The sequence below is a fragment of the Bombina bombina genome, chromosome 1, assembly GCF_027579735.1.
Source record: "Bombina bombina isolate aBomBom1 chromosome 1, aBomBom1.pri, whole genome shotgun sequence".
NCBI classification, from domain to species: domain Eukaryota; kingdom Metazoa; phylum Chordata; class Amphibia; order Anura; family Bombinatoridae; genus Bombina; species Bombina bombina.
The window spans coordinates 2621436-2644989 of record NC_069499.1 but is presented as its reverse complement, the minus strand read 5'-3'; the positions used below and the strand labels follow the sequence as shown (position 1 = coordinate 2644989).

General features: G+C 41.4%; 1 protein-coding gene across 1 annotated transcript in view; it reads right to left on the bottom strand.

Moving 5' to 3' along the window:
• The window catches only part of ABCD4 (ATP binding cassette subfamily D member 4), a 559835-nt gene that overhangs the window by 13001 nt on the left and 523280 nt on the right, over positions 1-23554 (bottom strand). Inside the window, exons 10-11 of the mRNA XM_053696972.1 lie at positions 12380-12456; positions 815-930 (exon numbers count right to left, since the gene is read on the bottom strand). Coding sequence (XP_053552947.1) covers positions 815-930; positions 12380-12456 — 193 coding nt within the window. The remainder of the gene's footprint in view (positions 1-814; positions 931-12379; positions 12457-23554) is intronic.

Here is a 23554-nt window from a genome sequence, read left to right as displayed (position 1 = left end):
AGGAAATCCAGGAAAAATCCCACCGCTGCCGCCAAATGTTACGGTTACCCTTAGTCTCACTGAGAGATGGACCGCTTAGTAGCCTGGATTCCTATTGCTGAAGAGGGGAGAAACTGCTCTCCATAGTATTCTATATGAGTCTCGCAAATGTAGAATAATCCCCCTTAGCTGTAGTACAGCTAGGATACCCTTCTGCCCACAAAACGAGTCAACGCTGCGATTGAGGGACAACCAAGAACTGAGGACTGGGATGCCCAGCCTGCTTTTTATTTAGGTTACATGCACACAGGGCACTCCCAGGGGGGGAAGCATAAAATCCCCCATCACACATTTAGACAAAGCCCTTGGACAGGCCACCGCAGATAACAAGTACACACAAGAAAACAATTGAGTCCTTCTTATCACCTAGCAGTGAATGCTTATCACAAACTTAATTACAGTACACAATATGCTAGGAAACCTGCCTCAGAAAATAGTTTTCTCAAAACTGAACAGAGTTAACCCTTTATGAAATGATACTTGTTACAGTTTTCTTGGAGCCCTTCTTAGGCGCTGGCTTGGCTGGTTCAGGCATTGCTGCTGGGAAATAAGTTTCTTCACAACAAAATAACTAATGCTTCTGTAACAAAAGTACATTGTAAAGTTGTTTAAAATCACATGCCCTATTTAAATCAAGTTTATTTTGGACTTGACTGTCAGTTTAATGTAGAGATTCAATCTGCTGGATGTGGCACCTTAACAATAACGTTCACATCAATAATAAGCCCATAGATGTGTGGGGTACATATTGGGAGAGTTGTTGTCCGGTACTTACCTCCTGAAGACTACGTCTATGTCCCACACTAACCAATGTCATGGCCATCTGCCTGCAGACTCTGTACAGCTCGCCCTCGGCATCCTCACTGAGAGCGCTGGTCGCCTCATCCAACACTACACAAAGAAGGAAGACACAGGTTATGTTTCATAACAAAATTAATGACAGTCATACACCCTAAGCTAGGTACAGGTGCTTCCACCCTAAGCTAGGTACAGGTGCTTCCACCCTAAGCTAGGTACAGGTGCTTCCACCCTAAGCTAGGTACAGGTGCTTCCACCCTAAGCTAGGTACAGGTGCTTCCACCCTAAGCTAGGTACAGGTGCTTCCACCCTAAGCTAGGTACAGGTGCTTCCACCCTAAGCTAGGTACAGGTGCTTCCACCCTAAGCTAGGTACTGGTGCTTCCACCCTAAGCTAGGTACTGGTGCTTCCACCCTAAGCTAGGTACTGGTGCTTCCACCCTAAGCTAGGTACAGGTGCTTCCACCCTAAGCTAGGTACAGGTGCTTCCACCCTAAGCTAGGTACTGGTGCTTCCACCCTAAGCTAGGTACTGGTGCTTCCACCCTAAGCTAGGTACTGGTGCTTCCACCCTAAGCAAGGTACTGGGGCTTACACCCTAAGCTAGATACAAGGGGCTTACACCCTTAGGTGGGCACTGAGGTAGTGTGTAAGTAAGGTAGTGCGCGCGCGCGTAAGGTAGCGCCCGCGCGCGTAAGGTAGCGCCCGCGCGCGTAAGGTAGCGCCCGCGCGCGTAAGGTAGCGCCCGCGCGCGTAAGGTAGCGCCCGCGCGCGTAAGGTAGCGCCCGCGCGCGTAAGGTAGCGCCCGCGCGCGTAAGGTAGCGCCCGCGCGCGTAAGGTAGCGCGCGCGCGCGTAAGGTAGCGCGCGCGCGTAAGGTAGTGCGCGCGCGCGTAAGGTAGTGCGCGCGCGAGTGTGTAAGGTAGCAGAATGCTTGGATGTATTGGTAGAGGTAGTTAGGCCTCATCTTGAGTATTGTGTGCAGTTCTGGAGGCCATATCTTCAGAAGGATTATTAAACTTGAATCTGTGCAAAGGAGGGCTACCAAAATGGTACATGGTCTCAAGAGGTAGTAATGACAAACACTGTGGGGTCTTTAAAAATGCCTGGGACAAGCATAAGGCTATCCTATGAACTAGATAAGTTTATACTTTTAGGTAATATCGGGGAGACTTGTTGGGCCTATGGTTCTAATCTGCCGTCAATATCTGTTTCTATCGGTAGCCCAGTATGCCATTGAGATCCGTACACTTGCAGCAGAGATAGTTTGGAACAATAAAGTCCTTGTTGCCTCCTTCTTTCATGGGCTTTCTGATGCAATTAAAGACGAAGTTGCTGTCAGAGATTTACCAGAGGATCTCGAGGCCTTGGTGTCTTTTCAATCCTAATTGACATCAGACTCAGATAGAGGCCCTCTTTCAATGAGCGCTTGCGGAAGCCTCCTGTTCAGTTGTCTCCTACATTTTTGTTCCCACACATGCCTTCCTCTCCTCCCATGCCTCCTGGTCCCGAAACACCAGGTACTGCTGAGCCTATGCAGTTGGGATTTAAGCGCCTCTCCGCAGCGGAGACAGCCTTTAGGAGGAGGGAGGGGCTCTGCCTCTATTGCGGGCTACAAGGCCACCTTTTAAAGTTTTGTCCTACACATCCGGGAAACGCTCGCACCTAAGGTCCTGTCAGGGGCAGACCTTGGGTGGTTTATCCTCATCCCCGGAACCTCTAAAAGAGAAACCTTTGGTCACGGTTGTCCTTTCCTGGGTGGACTCCTCCATAGTCACCCAGGCTCTTGTAGACTCTGGTGCTGCTGGCTATTTCATTGACAGTGCTTATGTATCACAGCACTCCATTCCTGCACTGCCTTGGGCCACTCCACTTGCTATTGAGGCCATTGATGGTAGGCCCCTTCAGCCCACACTCCTTACTTGCGAAACTGCTCTGTTATCCATGGCTGTTGGGGCTCTCCATTCTGAAACTCTAGTTCCAGGTGATAACTTCTCCACATTTTCCAGTTGATCAGGGTTATCCCTGGCCCAAAAGCACAATCCCAGTCTCGAATGGCGTAGGTACGAAAACATAATTTATGTAAGAACTTACCTGATAAATTCATTTCTTTCATATTAGCAAGAGTCCATGAGCTAGTGACGTATGGGATATACATTCCTACCAGGAGGGGCAAAGTTTTCCAAACCTCAAAATGCCTACAAATACACCCCTCACCACACCCACAAATCAGTTTAACGAATAGCCAAGAAGTGGGGTGATAAGAAAAAAGTGCGAAGCATAAAAATAAGGAATTGGAATAATTGTGCTTTATACAAAAAAATCATAACCACCACAAAAAAGGGTGGGCCTCATGGACTCTTGCCAATATAAAAGAAAAGAATTTATCAGGTAAGTTCTTACATAAATTATGTTTTCTTTCATGTAATTAGCAAGAGTCCATGAGCTAGTGACGTATGGGATAATGACTACCCAAGATGTGGATCTTCCACGCAAGAGTCACTAGAGAGGGAGGGATAAAATAAAGACAGCCAATTCCGCTGAAAAAAATCCACACCCAAAATAAGGTTTAAATCTTATAAAGAAAAAAACTGAAAATATAAGCAGAAGATTCAAACTGAAACAGCTGCCTGAAGTACTTTTCTACCAAAAACAGCTTCAGAAGAAGAAAACACATCAAAATGGTAGAATTTAGTAAAAGTATGCAAAGAAGACCAAGTTGCTGCTTTGCAAATCTGATCAACAGAAGCTTCATTCCTAAACGCCCAGGAAGTAGAAACTGACCTAGTAGAATGAGCTGTAATCCTTTCAGGCGGAGTTTTACCCGACTCGACATAAGCATGATGAATTTAAGATTTCAACCAAGATGCCAAAGAAATGGCAGAGGCCTTCTGACCTTTCCTAGAACCGGAAAAGATAACAAATAGACTAGAAGTCTTTCGGAAATTCTTAGTAGCTTCAACATAATATTTCAAAGCTCTAACTACATCTAAAGAATGCAATGATTTCTACTTAGAATTCTTAGGATTAGGACATAATGAAGGAACCACAATTTCTCTACTAATGTTGTTAGAATTCACCTTAGGCAAAAATTTAAAAGAAGTTCGCAACACCGCCTTATCCTGGTGAAAAATCAGAAAAGGAAACTCACAAGAAAGAGCAGATAATTCAGAAACTCTTCTGGCAGAAGAGATGGCCAAAAGGAACAAAACTTTCCAAGAAAGTAATTTAATGTCCAATGAATGCATAGGTTCAAACGGTGGAGCTTGAAGAGCCCCCAGAACCAAATTCAAACTCCAAGGAGGAGAAATTGACTTAATGACAGGCTTTATACGAACCAAAGCTTGTACAAAACAATGAATATCAGGAAGATTAGCAATCTTTCTGTGAAAAAGAACAGAAAGAGCAGAGATTTGTACTTTCAAGGAACTTGCAGACAAACCTTTATCCAAACCATCCTGAAGAAACTGTAAAATTCTCGGAATTCTAAAAGAATGCCAGGAAAAATGATGAGAAAGACACCAAGAAATATAAGTCTTCCAGACTCTATAATATATCTCCCTAGATACGGATTTACGAGCCTGTAACATAGTATTAATCACAGAGTCAGAGAAACCTCTTTGACTAAGAATCAAGCGTTCAATCTCCATACCTTTAAATTTAAGGATTTGAGATCCTGATGGAAAAAAGGACCTTGCGACAGAAGGTCTGGTCTTAACGGAAGAGTCCACGGTTGGCAAGAGGCCATCCGGACAAGATCCGCATACCAAAACCTGTGAGGCCATGCTGGAGCTACCAGCAGAACAAACGAGCATTCCTTCAGAATCTTGGAGATTACTCTTGGAAGAAGAACTAGAGGCGGAAAGATATAGGCAGGATGATACTTCCAAGGAAGTGACAATGCATCCACTGCTTCCGCTTGAGGATCCCTGGATCTGGACAGATACCTGGGAAGTTTCTTGTTTAGATGAGAGGCCATCAGGTCTATTTCTGGAAGTCCCCACATTTGAACAATCTGAAGAAATACCTCTGGGTGAAGAGACCATTCGCCCGGATGTAACGTTTGGCGACTGAGATAATCCGCTTCCCAATTGTCTATACCTGGGATATGAACCGCAGAGATTAGACAGGAGCTGGATTCCGCCCATACCAGAATTCGAGATATTTCTTTCATAGCCAGAGGACTGTGAGTCCCTCCTTGATGATTGATGTATGCCACAGTTGTGACATTGTCTGTCTGAAAACAAATGAACGATTCTCTCTTTAGAAGAGGCCATGACTGACAGCACAAGGGGTTTGGGAATCTCAGGAGGTGAGATTACCGATCAATATTTTGGAACTCTGTGCAATTTTCAGAGCTCTTCAGAGACCCCCACACAGCTCCCCAACCTGTAAGACTTGCATCTGTTGAAATTACAGTACAGGTCGGAAGAACAAAAGAAGCCCCCTGAACTAAACGATGGTGATCTGTCCCCACGACAGAGTGTCGTACAATCGGTTTTAAAGATATTAATTGAGATATCTTTGTGTAATCCCTGCACCACTGGTTCAGCATACAGAGCTGAAGAGGTCGCATGTGAAAACGAGCAAAGGGGATCGCGTCCGATGCAGCAGTCATAAGACCTAGAATTTCCATGCATAAGGCTACCGAAGGGAATGATTGTGACTGAAGGTTTCGACAAGCTGATATCAATTTTAGACGTCTCTTGTCTGTCAAAGACAGAGTGATGGATACTGAATCTATCTGGAAACCTAAAAAGGTTACCCTTGTCTGAGGAATCAATGAACTTTTTGGTAAATTGATCCTCCAACCATGATCTTGAAGAAACACCACAAGTCGATTCGTATGAGATTATGCTAAATGTGAAGACTGAGCAAGTACCAAGATATCGTCCAAATAAGGAAATACCACAATACCCTGTTCTCTGATTACAGACAGAAGGGCACCGCGAACCTTTGTAAAAATTCTTGGAGCTGTTGCTAGGCCAAACGGTAGAGCCACAAACTGGTAATGCTTGTCTAGGAAAGAGAATCTCAGAAACTGATAGTGATCTGGATGAATCAGAATATGCAGATATGCATCCTGTAAATCTATTGTAGACATATAATGCCCTTGCTGAACAAAAGGCAGGATAGTCCTTAGTTACCATTTTGAATGTTGGTATCCTTACATAACGATTCAATATTTTTAGATCCAGAACTGGTCTGAAGGAATTCTCCTTCTTTGGTATAATGAAGAGATTTGAATAAAACCCCAGCCCCTGTTCCAGAACTGGAACTGGCATAATTACTCCAGCCAACTCTAGATCTGAAACACAATTCAGAAATGCTTGAGCCTTCGCTGGGTTTACTGGGACACGGGAAAGAAAAAATCTCTTTGCAGGAGGCCTTAACTTGAAGCCAATTCTGTACCCTTCTGAAACAATGTTCTGAATCCAAAGATTGTGAACGGAATTGATCCAAATTTCTTTGAAAAAACGTAATCTGCCCCCTACCAGCTGAGCTGGAATGAGGGCCGCACCTTCATGTGGACTTAGGAGCTGGCTTTGGTTTTCTAAAAGGCTTGGATTTATTCCAAACTGGAGACGGAATAGTAGTACGCTTAGCAAGAGTAGAGACAGCCCCATCAACCTTAGGGATTTTGTCCCAAAACTCTAGTCTGTCAGATGGCACAGGATATAATTGCTTAAAACGTTTAGAAGGAGTAAATGAATTACCCAAATTATTCCATTCTCTGGAAATTACTTCAGAAATAGCATCAGGGACAGGAAAAACTTCTGGAATAACTACAGGAGATTTAAAAACCTTATCCAAACGTTTAGATTTAGTATCAAGAGGACTAGAATCCTCTATTTCTAATGCAATTAAGACTTCCTTAAGTAAAGAACGAATAAATTCCATTTTAAATAAATATGAAGATTTATCAGCATCAACCTCTGAGACAGAATCCTCTGAACCAGAAGAACCATTATCAGAATCAGAATGATGAGAAGTTTTAAAAGACTTTTTACGTTTACTAGAAGGAGGAATAACAGACATAGCCTTCTTAATGGATTTAGAAACAAAATCTCTTATGTTATCAGGAACACTCTGAGTATTAGATGTTGACGGAACAGCAACAGGTAATGTAACAGTACTAAAGGAAATATTATCTGCATTAACAAGTTTGTCATGACAATCAGTACAAACAACAGCTGGAGGAACAGATACCATAAGTTTACAGCAGATACACTTAGCTTTGGTAGCTCCAGCACCAGGCAGCGATTTTCCAGAAGTATCTTCTGACTCAGTTTCAACGTGGGACATCTTGCAATATGTAATAGAAAAAACAACATATAAAGCAAAATTGATCAAATTCCTTAAATGACAGTTTCAGGAATGGGAAAAAATGCCAGTGAACAAGCTTCTAGCAACCAGGAGCAATAAATAATGAGACTTAAATAATGTGGAGACAATAGTGACGCCCATATTTTTTAAGCGCCAAAAAAGAAGCCCACATTATTTGGCGCCTAAATGCTTTTGGCGCCAAAAATGACGCCACATCCGGAACGCCGACACTTTTGGCGCAAAAGAACGTCAAAAATGACGCAACTTCCGGCGACACGTATGACGCCGGAAACAGAAAAAATTTTTGCGCCAAAAAAGTCTGCGCCAAGAATGACGCAATAAAATGAAGCATTTTCAGCCCCCGCGAGCCTAACAGCCCACAGGGAAAAAGTCAAATTTTAAGGTAAGAAAAAATGATTTATTCATATGCATTATCCTAAATATGAAACTGACTGTCTGAAATAAGGAAAGTTGAACATCCTGAGTCAAGGCAAATAAATGTTTGAATACATATATTTAGAACTTTATAAAAAAGTGCCCAACCATAGCTTAGAGTGTCACAGAAAATAAGACTTACTTACCCCAGGACACTCATCTACATGTTGTAGAAAGCCAAACCAGTACTGAAACGAAAATCAGTAGAGGTAATGGTGTATATATATATATATATATATATATATATATATATATATATATATATATATATATATATATATATATATATATATATATATATATATATATATATATATATATATATATATATATATAAGAGTATATCGTCAATCTGAAAAGGGAGGTAAGAGATGAATCTCTACGACCGATAACAGAGAACCTATGAAATAGACCCCGTAGAAGGAGATCATTGAATTCAAATAGGCAATACTCACCTCACATCCCTCTGACATTCACTGCACGCTGAGAGGAAAACCGGGCTCCAACATGCTGCGGAGCGCATATCAACGTAGAATCTAGCACAAACTTACTTCACCACCTCCATAGGAGGCAAAGTTTGTAAAACTGATTTGTGGGTGTGGTGAGGGGTGTATTTGTAGGCATTTTGAGGTTTGGGAAACTTTGCCCCTCCTGGTAGGAATGTATATCCCATACGTCACTAGCTCATGGACTCTTGCTAATTACATGAAAGAAATATTGGTATGGTCTTCGCAATGTAATTCCACTTGTCTCTCGAAACCAGTCAAAGTCTTGTGCACTTCTTCGGTATCTTAATTGCCAGAGGAGTACCGATAGATCCAAGACGTTTTTGACAAAGTGAGTGCCAGTACGTTGCCTCCTCACCAGTCTTACGATTGTGCCATATACCTGCAACTCTGAGACATTCCTCCTCTGGGTCGGATTTATCCTCTGTCTGTTGTGGAGAATAGTGCTATGGAGGAGTATTTTGCCTATGCCCTTTCGTGGGGAATAATCCGCAAATCCTGCTCTCCAGAAGGGGCTGGCTTCTTCTTTGTAAAGGAGGGTGGCGAGTTAGGGGTCTTCATCGCCTTAACATTAAGAATGCATACCCTATTCCACTCATCATGGAACTCTTTGACCACCTTAAGGGAGCTACAGTCTTTTCTAAACGCAATCTGAGAGGAGCTTACAATCACGTTGGGTTCAAAGAGGGCATTAGGAATATCTTGTTATGCCCTTTGGCCTATGCAATGCTCCTGCTGTTTTCCAAGAATTTATTAATGATGTCCTATGAGATATGTTGCAACAGTGTGTTGTGGTGTACTTAGACGATATCCTCATACACTCACCCACACTTGAGGCTCACAGTTGTGATGTCACATGGGTACTTCAGAGACTACGAGAGAACGGCCTGTTTTGCAAACTCGAGAAATGTGAGTTCCATCAAACTCAAGTAACCTTCCTTGGTTATGTAATTTCCGCTGCAGGTTTCTCAATGGATCCTGACAAGTTATCTGCAGTGGCCTCGCCCAGTTGGTCTTCGGTCTATTCAACGTTTTTTGGGCTTCGTTAATTACTATAGCAAGTTTATTAAAAACTTTTCTTCATTACTCAAACCTATCACGGACATGACCCATAAGGGGAGTGATCCACTTCATTCGTCACCTACTGCAATTAAGGCCTTTGAGAGTCTTAAAACTGCCTTTGCTGCTGTCTTGGTTCTGGCTCATCCTAACCCTGCTCTGCCTTTCATTCTAAAGGTCGATGCATCTGAGACAGGAGTAGGTGTCCTCTTGTCTCAACATCCTACGCCTTAGGGTTCTTTGCGTGTGGTTTCTTCTCTAAGAAATTATCCCCAGCAGAATGCAATTACGAAATTGGCGACAGGGAACTACGGGCTATAATTTTGGCACTCAAGGAATGGAGGCACCTTCTTGAAGGTACTAGTGTACCGCTGCTCATCCTTACTGACCACAAGAATTTTTCTTACCTGTCTGAAGCTAAACGTTTCTCGCCCGACAGACCAGATGGGCGCTATATTTGTCTCGGTTCAATTATGTGGTCTCCGATCTGCCTGGTAGTAAGAATGTTAGGGCTGATGCCCTCTCGACAGTTTTTTGTCCAAGGAAGATTCTGTACCCATTCCAGATATACCTCCTGACCATATTTTGGCCACCCTACATACCAATTTAACTTCTCCCTTGGGAGAGGAGATCCTGGCTTCACAAACCAACCAATGCCCCTCCAGAGAAACCTAGTGGTAAGTGCTTTGTAAATGAGTATCTTCGCACCAAATTATTACACACTTACTATTATCTTAAAGCTGCAGGTCACCCAAGCAAGAACCAAATTATTTGGTCTGTCACTTGACAATTCTAGTAGGGATGTCTCCATTCCGATGTTGCTGCATATGCTGCCTCCTGCTCAGTCTGTACGCAGAATAAGACTCCTCGACGTCTTCCGGTGGGTCTTCTCCAACCTATTGCTAATGGTGAGCGTCCTTAGACGGATCTATCCGAGCGACCTTCCTGTTTCCAATGGCAATACTGTTATCCTGATGGTTGTTGACCGTTTTTCTAAAATGTCACATTGCATTCCCTTGAGGAAGCTGCCTACCACTCAGGAGCTTGCTTCAATTTTTGGGATTACCCAAGGAAATAGTCTCGGACCAGGGTAGCCAGTTTGTCTCCAGATTATGGCGCTCCTTTTGTGCTCAAATGGGGATTCAGCTTTCCTTCTCCTCTGCCTATCACCCTCAATCCAATGGGGCTTCAGAACAGTCTAACCAAGCTCTGGAACAGTTCCTCCGTTGCCATGTCTCAGATCACCCCAATAACTGGTTTGACCTATTACCATGAGCGGAGTTCGCTTGTAAATGTGCTATTAATGCCTCCTCCCAGTTGTCCCCATTCATGGCGAACTATGGGTTTCAACCATCCTTGTTGCCCGATTTGTTAATGTCACAGGGTATTCTGGCTTTGGAGGAGCATCTCCGGCAACTCCGTTCCAGGGTGCAGATTCAGGATTGCCTTCGTCGGTCTATGCAGCGTCAAAAGTTCCAGGCTGAACGTAGGCGTCTACCCGCGCCTTCCTACAAGGTTGGGGAGAGGGTTTGGCTGTCTCCCCCAACTTGAACCTTTGTGTGCCTTCCAATAAACTGGCTCCACGTTATGTTGGCCTTTTCGAATACTTTGACGGGTCAATCTTGTTGCCTACGCTCTTGACTTTCCTCCTGCAATGCGCATCTCCAATGCTTTTCACGTCTCCCTCTTGGAAACATTGATTTGTTATCGGTTTACCACTGTATTGCCTCCTAGTTCTGTTGACAACCATAAAGAATATGAAGTCAGCAGCATTATTGACTCTCATATGTCCAGGGGTCGCAAACAGTATTTGGTTCACTGGAGGGGTTACGGTATGGAGAAGCGTTCATGGGTTCCCTCCTGAAACCAGCATGTCTATATGGAGGTAAACCAGCGTGTCTATATTGAAGTAAACCAGCGTGTCTATATGGAAGTAAACTAGCGTGTCTATATGGAGGTAAACCAGCGTGTCTATATTGAAGTAAACTAGCGTGTCTATATGGAAGTAAACCAGCGTGTCTATATGGAAGTAAACCAGCGTGTCTATATGGAGGTAAACCAGCGTGTCTATATGGAGTTAAACTAGCATGCCTATATGGAGGTAAACCAGCGTGTCTATATTGAAGTAAACCAGCGTGTCTATATTGAAGTAAACCAGCGTGTCTATATTGAAGTAAACCAGCGTGTCTATATTGAAGTAAACCAGCGTGTCTATATTGAAGTAAACCAGCGTGTCTATATTGAAGTAAACCAGCGTGTCTATATTGAAGTAAACCAGCGTGTCTATATTGAAGTAAACCAGCGTGTCTATATGGAGGTAAACTAGCGTGTCTATATTGAAGTAAACCAGCATGTCTATATGGAGGTAAACTAGCGTGTCTATATTGAAGTAAACCAGCGTGCCTATATGGAAGTACGCCAGCGTGCCTATATGGAGGTAAGCCAGCGTGTCTATATGGAGGTAAACTAGCGTGCCTATATGGAAGTAAGCCAGCCTGCCTATATGAAGGTAAGCCAGCGTGCCTATATGGAGGTAAGCCAGCGTGCCTATATGGAGGTAAGCCAGCGTGCCTATATGGAGGTAAGCCAGCGTGCCTATATGGAGGTAAGCCAGCGTGCCTATATGGAGGTAAGCCAGCGTGCCTATATGGAGGTAAGCCAGCGTGCCTATATGGAAGTAAACCAGCGTGTCTATATGGAAGTAAACCAGCGTGTCTATATGGAAGTAAACCAGCGTGTCTATATTGAAGTAAACCAGCGTGTCTATATTGAAGTAAACCAGCGTGTCTATATGGAAGTAAACCAGCGTGTCTATATGGAAGTAAACCAGCGTGTCTATATGGAAGTAAACCAGCGTGTCTATATGGAAGTAAACCAGCGTGTCTATATTGAAGTAAACAGCATGTCTATATGGAGGTAAGCCAGCGTGCCTATATGGAGGTAAGCCAGCGTGCCTATATGGAGGTAAGCCAGCGTGTCTATATGGAGGTAAGCCAGCGTGTCTACATGGAGGTAAGCCAGCGTGCCTATATGGAAGTAAACCAGCGTGTCTATATGGAAGTAAACCAGCGTGTCTATATTGAAGTAAACCAGCGTGTCTATATTGAAGTAAACAGCATGTCTATATGGAGGTAAGCCAGCGTGCCTATATGGAAGTAAACCAGCATGCCTATACGGAGGTAATGCACTTGTGTGTGTGATTGCGTTTATTATTCAGACCTGCGCATTTAGGTTGGAGATAGAATAGTCGTGTGAAGGCCAAACGCTGAATCTCTCCAGGAGAAAGGACTTCAGACCTATAGAAAGACAGATTTCAAATGTACATTATGAAAAACCAACATGAAGTGTGTAAAACACATAGTTACATGTACATGATGTGGGTTTTGTATTAATTCCATTTGTTTTTCTGTTAATTTAAACATTTATAATTATTATTTACGTAATTCTCCTTGACTGGCACCTCTCTGCTATTATTGGCATTACCCTACGGTCCTACGGCAGCCATTTTACTTTCTGCATGAGCAAGTAATATACAAAGATATGGTGGCCATCTTTTATATTGGAGATAGTAGAAAGTGTGAAGTATTTAGTGTGACCTCCCCTTACATTTGAGCGATAGCAGAAACCTGGCTCTTGTAAACCTAAATGGAATGGAACACTAATTAATGTAATTGCTAACACCTGCATTTGTCTTACTATTTCATATCAAAATGACTACTGTGAAAAAGGTCTATTACACCAGGTTTGCGTAAGACATTCTTGAGCATTGCATACACATGTGGTATGAGTTTAATTCATTGGAAGCTTGCTAATAAGACCAACTTTCAATCACATCATTCCATTAAAAAATGCCAAAGATCACAGAATTTGACAGAAATAAAATGATACTTTTGCATCAGCATGGCCACTCTCAAAGGGAAATCAACAAATAAACTGGATACTCAAGATGTGGTATTTAAGCTGTTATAAAAGAAATTTAAAGAATCAGGAGAGGTCAAGGACAAAAAAAAGACTAGAACATTTGAGATTTTTCAGCGTTTCTTTTTTGAGAGACCGGAAGAAGTCCAGCAAGGACCTGGTTCAGCATCTGGCAGTTTCAGCGGAATGCCAAGTTGACCCCTCTACAGTCCGGAGAAGCTTGATCAGGAATGGAAGGGTAGCAGCCAAGAAACCACTTTTTTTGGAAGAGGAACAGGGTGAAAAGGTGAAGATATGCCAAAGTTCACAAAGACTGGAATGAAGATCAGTGGAAAAGTGTATTATAAAAGTGACAAAGTGAAACATGTTGGAGAGACTGTCCTGGTTTGCGGCTGTATTTCTGCCAGTGGTGTTGGCGATATTGTCTGAATTGATGGGATCATGAATGCTGAAAAATACAGTCAGGTTTTAATTCGTCATGCAATTTCTTCTAAAAAGCTCCTGATTGGGAATGATTTTATTTTTCAGCATGATAATCCCAAGCACACTGTTAAAGGATTACTTTCTGTTATAATTTTTAAGCTAAACAACTAACATATTAAAGTTAATAAACATTAATTAAAACCTACTGACCTATATTTTCTCCAAAACGAAGTTTCATAACGTTCTAAAAGTTATATCTTTTATTCGCCGATGATGTCACGTTATCCTGCCCACTATTTTCAGCACTGCATGTTCAAAATACTTAAACCAATAACTTTGCGTTTAAAGCGCCATTTTGGAACCTAGGTATTGTAAACGGATTGGTACAGAGCAAAGGATACCCACGAAGTGGGTTTGGAAAACAATTAATTTGCAGACAAGATTTCTGATATACGGTAGAGATATGTTAATGAAATGTTATTGATAAAAAGCGTATTTGGGGTAGTTAAAGTGAAGGTCAATTTTTGGGATTCAAAATACATCATGTTGAAGATTATCTTAAAAACATTAAATTCGCTTACTTTATATGTATAAATAACTAACCCTTTGCCCAAAAAATGTATTTATAATGTTGCTCCGTTATCGCGTTTATCTCCGCCCATACAAGACTTCCTTATTCTGACTTGATGACGTCGCTTTGTTTCTTACGAGACTACGCTCGTGCACCCTTGTTCTGTTTGAAATGCGCATGCGTACGGTCAGCTCAATAGCGCATGCGCGTAATTAACGGCCGTAACTTTGTATGCAGTAATTTTGCGAGCAAACAACGAATGCGCGTTACGGGGACGAGCATGATGATGATGCCGCGATGTTTACTTACACGCATGCGCATAAGCTGACAATGACGAAAACGAAAAGGGGCTGGACGCCACGGGGTAAAACAATAGATTGGAGCCAAAAGATGTCAATCAATAAAGGCACTATGACGGGCGGATTTTACAGCTGAAACGGAGCGGTTTCAAAACGTAAAATATAAATCTTTTGCTTGTATCTATCTATACTTTGATGAATGAACATCATACTCATTTTAGCTAAAATATTGAAAACTGCTAAGCACAACCCCAGACTTGACCTTCACTATAGTAACAGGCATAGAAAATATTTACTTACAGTGGCCCTTTAATGCAGTGAAATCATATTTGGAAAGAAAAACAGCTGATAAAACACTGACAGTCATGGACTGACCTTCACAGAGTCCAGACCTGAATATTATAGAGGCAGTATGGCATCACCTGGACAGAGAAAGACATAAAAGTCAACCTAAATCTAAAGAAAAACGCTGGGAAGTGCTGAAAGAAGCCTGGTATAATATACCAGACGATTACTTCACAAAACCTCAGGACAGTCTCCCCAAAAGAGTTAAAGATGTGCTTAGTGCCAAGGGAGGTCACACTAAATACTGACGTCTGCCTGAAGCTATTTTGTTCTGATTTTTTTTTATATTTTGTGTACATATTTCCTGTATTTTCTGTTTGTATCTTAAATAAAAGAAAACCAAAAAATTAATATAGATGGTCATTAAAACTTTGCTAAAACAACAAATCTCTCCTGGGTAGAGGCGCCACCCATTGGGTGACGTCATCATTCTGGGCAACCCTAGGATCACAGCTGAAAGAAAAATATATACAATGTTATAACACATTAGAAATGAATGTCTCACATACAGTCACTACCAGTAGGTTACTAGATCATATCTAAGATTGCATCCAGTCTCTAATCTTAGTGACATATGGTTACTATAGCGACCAAACAAACCTGAACTCATCATATGCTATGGTCTGAGGACATCACAAGTACATTGATATGAAAATGATAACCATAATAAAGGGCTACATTAGTATTACCATTTCTACTTCAAGAGATATTTGTATGTAGTAGAGTACAACTGGTACATAAAAAATATCCAAAGAAATGAATAGATGATTCAAATAAAGTAAGAAACATTAAAAGTGGCCAATTACTAATCCCTAAAATAAAAAAACAAAGGGAAAGTGCCATTACACTTTGAGAATAGGAGAAATAACCTAATTTATGTAAGAACTTACCTGATAAATTCATTTCTTTCATATTGGCAAGAGTCCATGAGCTAGTGAGGTATGGGATATACAATCCTACCAGGAGGGGCAAAGTTTCCCAAACCTCAAAATGCCTATAAATACACCCCTCACCACACCCACAATTCAGTTTAACGAATAGCCAAGCAGTGGGGTGATAAAGAAAGGAGTAGAAAGCATCAACAAAGGAAATTTGTTAATAATTGTGCTTTATACAAAAAATCATAACCACCATAAAAAGGGTGGGCCTCATGGACTCTTGCCAATATGAAAGAAATGAATTTATCAGGTAGGTTCTTACATAAATTATGTTTTCTTTCATGTAATTGGCAAGAGTCTATGAGCTAGTGACGTATGGGATAGCAGATACCCAAGATGTGGATCTCCACTCAAGAGTCACTAGAGAGGGAGGGAATAAAAATAAAAACAGCCATATTCCACTGAAAAAAATTAATCCACAACCCAAAAAATTAAAGTTTATTTTCATTTTTGAAAGAAAAAAACTTAAATCAAAAGCAGAAGAATCAAACTGAAACAGCTGCCTGAAGAACTTTTCTACCAAAAACTGCTTCCGAAGAAGCAAATACATCAAAACGGTAGAATTTAGTAAATGTATGCAAAGAGGACCAAGTTGCCGCTTTGCAAATCTGATCAACTGAAGCTTCATTCTTAAAAGCCCACGAAGTGGAGACTGATCTAGTAGAATGAGCTGCAATTCTTTGAGGCTGGGCCTGACCCGACTCCAAATAAGCTTGATGAATCAAAAGTTTCAACCAAGAAGCCAAGGAAATAGCAGAAGCCTTCTGACCTTTCCTAGGACCAGAAAATAAAACAAAATAGACTGGAAGTCTTCCTGAAATCTTTAGTAGCTTCCACATAATATTTCAAAGCTCTTACCACATCCAAAGAATGTAAGGATCTTTCCAAAGAATTCTTAGGATTAGGACACAAGGAAGGGACAACAATTTCTCTACTAATGTTGTTAGAATTCACAACCTTAGGTAAAAATTGAAAAGAAGTCAGCAAAACTGCCTTATCCTGATGAACAATCAGAAAAGGAGACTCACAAGAAAGAGCAGATAACTCAAACTCTTCTAGCAGAAGAGATGGCCAAAAGGAACAACCGTTTCCAAGAAAGTAGTTTAATGTCCAAATAATGCATAGGTTCAAATGGAGGAGCCTGTAAAACCTTCAGAACCAAATTAAGACTCCAAGGAGGAGAAATGGATTTAAAGACAGGCTTAATACGAACTAAAGCCTGTACAAAACAGTGTATATAAGGAAGTATAGCAATCTTTCTGTGAAATAAAACAGAAAGAGCAGAGATTTGTCCTTTCAAGGAACTTGCAGACAAACCCTTATCCAAACCATCCTGAAGAAACTGTAAAATTCTAGGAATTCTAAAAGAATGCCAGGAGAATTTATGAGAAGAACACCATGAAATGTAAGTCTTCCAAACTCTATAATAAATCTTTCTAGAGACAGATTTACGAGCTTGTAACATAGTATTAATCACTGAGTCAGAGAAACCTCTATGACTTAGTACTAAGCGTTCAATTTCCATACCTTCAAATTTAATGATTTGAGATCCTGATGGAAAAACGGACCTTAAGATAGTAGGTCTGGCCGTAACGGAAGTGGCCAAGGCAGGCAACTGGACATCCGAACCAGATCCGCATACCAAAACCTGTGTGGCCATGCTGGAGCCACCAGCAACAAATGACTGTTCCATGATGATTTTGGAGATCACTCTTGGAAGGAGAACTAGAGGTGGGAAAATGTAAGCAGGATGATAACACCAAGGAAGTGTCAGCGCATCCACTGCTTCCGCCTGAACATCCCTGGACAGGTATCTGGGAAGTTTCTTGTTTAGATGAGAGGCCATGAGATCTCTCTCTGGAAGACCCCACATCTGAACAATCTGAGAAAACACATCTGGATGGAGAGACCACTCCCCTGGATGTAAAGTCCCCAAGCTTTCATAGCTTGGGGACTGTGAGTCCCACCCTGATGATTGACATAAGCCACTGTAGTGATATTGTCTGTCTGAAAACAAATGAATGGTTCTCTCTTTAGCAGAGGCCAAAATTGAAGAGCTCTGAGAATTGCACGGATAAATTATTATGTTGTTGGTTATTTGAGATTTCATCAACTAAATGAGAAGTTTTAAAAGACCTTTTACGTTTATTAGAAGGTGGAAATGCAGACAAAGCCTTCAGGATAGAATCAGAAACAAATTCTTTAAAATGTACAGGTATATCATGCACATTAGAAGTTGAAGGAACGGCAACTGGCAATGTACTATTACTGATGGATACACTATCTGCATGTAAAAGTTTATCATGACAACTATTACAAATGACATTCAGCGAAATAATTTCTACAATTTTACAACAAATGCACTTAGCTTTGGTAGAACCGATGTCAGGCAGCAATGTTCCAGCAGAAACTTCTGAGACAGTATCAGATTGAGACATCTTGCACAATGTAAGAGAAAAAACAACATATAAAGCAAAATTATCTATTTCCTTATATGACAGTTTCAGGAATGGGAAAAAATGCAAACAGCATAGCCCTCTGATAGAGTAAAAAGCAAGAGGCAAACATTCATGGAGTACTGAAATAATGAAAAAGTTTGGCGCCAAGTATGACGCACAAAGTAACAAACTTTTTTGGCGCCAAAAATAACCGGAAATGACACACTCGCATCACAAATGACGCAACCGTGTGAAAGGAAATGACGAAGTTGCGTCATAAACGTATTTATTCGCGCCAAAAATATTTTCGCGCCAAGAATGACGCAATAAAGTTTAGCATTTGACGCACCCGCAAGCCTAATACCACCCGCAATTTGCAACAAGTAGTCAATTGAAAAAAAGACTAAACCCCAGGTAAGAAATACATTTCTTAAAAAAATGTTTATATTCCCCAAATATGAAACTGACAGTCTGCTGAAGGAAATTCATGAACCTGACACATGGCAAATATAAGTACAATACATACATTTAGAACTTTATATAAATGCATAAAGTGCCCAAACATAGCTGAGGTGTCTTAAGTAATAAAAACATATTTACCGAAAGACACCCATCCACATATAGCAGATAGCCAAACCAGTACTAAAACAGTTATTAGTAGAGGTAATGGTAAATTGAGAGTATATCGTCGATCTGAAAAGGGAGGTAGGAGATGAATCTCTATGACCGATAACAGAGAACCTATGAAATAGACCCCCGTTAGGGAAATCGTCGTATTCAATAAGCAATACTCCCTTCACATCCCTCTGACATTCGCTGTACTCTGAGAGGAATCGGGCTTCAACAATGCTGAGAAGTGCATATCAACGTAGAAATCTTAGCACAAACTTACTTCACCACCTCCATAGGAGGCAAAGTTTGTAAAACTGAATTGTGGTTGTGGTGAGGGGTGTATTTATAGGCATTTTGAGGTTTGGGAAACTTTGCCCCTCCTGGTAGGATTGTATATCCCATATGTCATGGACTCTTGCCAATTACATGAAAGAAAAGAAAATGTATTCTTACCTGATAAATGTATTTCTTTTTAGACACAATGAGTCCACAGCAGGAGGAGGCAAAGAGCACCACAGCAGAGCTGTTAAATAGCTCCTCCCTTCCCTCCCACTCCAGTCATTCAACCGAAGTTAGGAAGAGAAGGGAAAAGCCAAGGTGCAGAGGTGTCTGAAGTTTACAAAAATTAATAATCTGTCTCAAAGAACAGGGCGGGCCGTGGACTCATCGTGTTTAAAAAGAAATACATTTATCAGGTAAGCATAAATTTTCTTTTCTTTTTAAAGACACAATGAGTCCACTGATTTCATCCTTACTTGTGGGATACAATACCAAAGCTAGAATACACGGATGATAAGGGAGGGACAAGACAGGTAACCTAAACGGAAGGCACCACTGCTTGAAGAACCTATCATCCAAAAACAGCCTCAGCCGAGGCAAAAGTATCGAGTTTGTAAAATTTAGAAAAAGTGTGAAGGGAGGACCACGTTGCAGCCTTGCAAATCTGTTCTACAGAAGCTTCATTTTTGAACGCCCATAAGGAAGCAACAGCCCTCATGGAATGAGCCGTAACTCTCTCTGGAGGCTGCTGTCCAGCAGTCTCGTATGCAAAATGTAAGATGCTCTTCAGCCAAAAAAAGAAAGAAGTAGCCATAGCTTTCTGTCCCTTGTGTTTTCCTGAGAAAACCACAAAGAAGACTGACGACAGTCCTTAGTCGCCTGCAGGTAAAACTGTAAAGCACGGACTACATCCAAATTTAACAAATTTAAGTCTTTCCTTCTGAGAAAAAAAGATTAGGACACAAGACAAGAACAACAATCTCCTGATTAATGTTCCGATCAGAAACAACCTTAGGAAGAAATCCTAATTTAGTACGTAAAACTACCTTATCTAAATGGAAATAAGATAAGGAGACTCATACTGAAATGCCGAGAGCTCTGACACTCTCCGAGCAGAAGAAATATCTTGGAAAGTTTTATTTCTTGTTGCTAACAACTCAATATCTAAAGGAAAGAATAGGCTCAAACGGAGCCCCCTGATAAACTCTGAAAACTAAATTCAGATTCCATGGAGGAGTAACTGGTATGAACACAGGCCTGACCCTGACCAAGGCCTTACAAAAAGATTGTATTTTTGTTTTGTGTAAAAAAATAGAGAAAGACAGAGTTTTTACCCGTTAGGGAACTTGACGATAAACCTTCCTCCAAACCCTCTTGGAGAAAAGACAAAATTCTAGGAATCCTATCTACTCCATGAGCAGCCCATGAATTCACACCAATAGATATTTACGCCATATCCTATGATAAATTTGACTAGCAACAGGCTTCCGAGCCTGAATCATGGTCACAATGACCGAGTCAGAAAAACCCAGCTTAGATAATAAGTGTTCAATCTCCAAGCAGTCAGTTTTAGATAAATCAGATTTGAGTGAAGGAGGGGCCCTTGAATTAGAATGTCCTTCCTCAATGGAAGTCTCCAAGGTGGCAGAGATGACATGTCCACCAGATCTGCATACCAAATCCTACAAGGCGAAGTCAGTGCTAAGAGGATCACCGAAGCCCTTTCCTGCTTGATTCGAGCAATGGCCCGAGAAAGAAAAACAAACGGAGGAAAAAGCTGGAGAACACTTCCGGAATGAATTCCCACTCCCCTGGATGAAAGGACTGCCTGCTCAGGAAATCTGCCTCCTAAATGATCCACCCCTGGGATGTAGCTCACCAACAGGCAGCAAGAATGGGCCTCCGCCCACTGAATTATTTTGGATACCTCTGTCATCACCAAGGAACTCATCGTTCCTCCCTGATTGATGTAAGCCACTGATATCATTTTGATCGACTGGAACCTGATAAACTGGACCGAGACTAAACGAGGCCAGGCCAGAAGAACATTGTAGATCACTCTCAGCTCCAGAATGTTTACAGGAAGAACAGACTCTGGCTGAGTCCAAACCCCCTGAGCCCTTAGGGAGCCCCAGACTGCTCCCCACCCTAGAAGGCTGGCGTCTGTCACAATCACCCAAGATGGTCTGCGAAAGAAGATTCCTTGGGAGAGATGATCCAGAGACAACCACCATTGAAGAGAATCCCTTGTGTCCTGCTCCAGTAGTATTCGAGGAGACAAATCTGTATAATCTCCGATCCATTGCCTGAGCATGCTTAACTGCAGAGGTCTGAGATGGAACCGAGCAAACGGATGACGACCATTGCCGCCACCATCAGCCCGATTACCTCCACGCACTGAGCTACTGAAGGCCGAGGAGTGGACTGAATGACTAGACAAGCATCAATAATCTCAGATTTCCTGACATTGTCAGAAAAATCTTCATTGATATGGAATCTATTATGGTTCCCAAGAAAGTTACCATTGTGCTTGGGACTAAGGAACTCTTTCCCAAATTTACCTTCCACCCGTGAGACCACGGGAAGGATAACACCATGTCTGAGTGAAATCTTGCTAGTTGTAAGGATGGTGCCTGGACTAGAATTTCGTCCAGATAGGACGCCACTGCAATGCCCCATAACCGGAGCACAGCCAACAGCGTTCCCAGAGCCTTTGTGAAAACTCAAAACTGTGGCAAGACTGAAAGAAAGTCACGAACTGGAAGTGTTTGTCCAGAAAGGCAAACCTTAGAACTTGTGAATGGCACACGAAGGTACGCATCCTTTAAAACCACTGTTGTCATAAATTGACCCTCTTGGATCAAGGGAAGAATGGAACAAATAGTATAACGTCCTTCAAGATGGAAACTAAGAAAATTTGTTTAGACTCTTGAGACCCAAAAAGTGGTCTGAAGGTTCCCTCTTTTTTTGGGAACCGCAAACCGATTGGTATAAAAATACCCAGACCCAGTACCTGTAATTTAACTGGAACAATCATTCCCAGGTCTGAGATGTCTCCTACGCAGTGTAAGAACGCTTCTCCTTTTGTATGATCTGCAGACAATCTTGAAAGCAGAAACCTGCCTCTGGGAGGACAACTTTTGAACTCTAATTTGAATCCCTGGTACACTATTTTCTATTGCCCAGGGATTCTGAACATCTTGAACTCAAGCCTGAGCGAAGACTGAAAGTCTGCCCCCTACAAGATCCGATCCCAGATTGGGGCATGTCCTTCATGCTATCCTTGATTCAACAGCAGGCTATTTTGATTTTTTTTTTTTTTTTTATGGTTGAAATTCTTTAAAATTTCAAAAGAGATTATTTCCGTCCAGCCAGGTTCCAACAAGGTCTTCCCCTTGTAAGGAATCGCTAAAAGCTTAGACAGAGCATACATCCGTAGAACAAGGCTCTAACCATAAGGCTCTTTGAGCTGGAACAGAGAAACTTGAAATCTATGCTCCCATTTCGATAACTTGAAGGGAAGAAATTGAAATAAAGGAATTAGCCATTTTGAAAGCTTTTATCCCATCCTGGATTTTATCCAGGGGAGTTTCTGACTTTATAGCATCAGACAACGCATCCAACCAATATTCCGCCGAACTAGTGACGGTAGTAAAGTACACAGCTGGTTGCCATTGTAAGTCCTGGTGTACATCCCTTTTCTAATTTTTGTCCATAGGACCTTTGAAAAATCCAACTATCCTCTAAGGGTATAGTAGTTCTCTTAGCTAAGCTGGAAACTACTCCTTCCACCCTAGGGAATGTTTTCCCAGCCTCTTTAGCTGAGTCGGCTATGGGAAACATCTTTTTAAATATAGGGAAAGCGGTCTTTTCCATTCCTTTTAACTTACTGGACGCACTAGGATAGAATACATCGGTATTGTCGGAGTCGCCCCGGGTAGCTAAAACCTCCTAAAGTAACAAATGGAGGTGTACAAGCTAAAAAAAAAAAAAGTGGAAAAGTGCAGAGCACTGCATGTGGACCATAAAAATGTTTGTGGGACACTTATAGAAGAAAATTGTGGCATAGATTGACCATAGGCAACAGACTCCAAAACAGCACATGCTTAGGAGTAGGTTCAGAAAAGAGAGACATTTAATAAAAATTGACACATAAAAAACGTTACAGTCTCTTTAAATTTTAAAAGGTAACAATTTTTATGTGTACTTATTACATCCTAAGTCACAAAGGATGATTAAACAATAAAAGCTGAAATTCTTATAATAAAGAGTAACAGATAAAAAAAAATTATATTTCTGTGGGCAGAACAACTAAAATAGTACACAATTAATGCAGAAGGAAACCTTGCTGAGGTGCCCATCTCTCCTAATTTGTTTGTGTGTGCTAGAAACAAAAAATAACATAAAAACAATGAAACTGCAGAATGAATTAAATTATTGTTAATTTATTCCAGTCACAGTAAAGAAGAGACAAATATATGTGTACAATGAAAAGGCTTGACTAAAACCTCTACACTTGCACTCTGTACTATTTCGCCCTTATTTGTGCAGCAACGATCCGGAACGTAGCA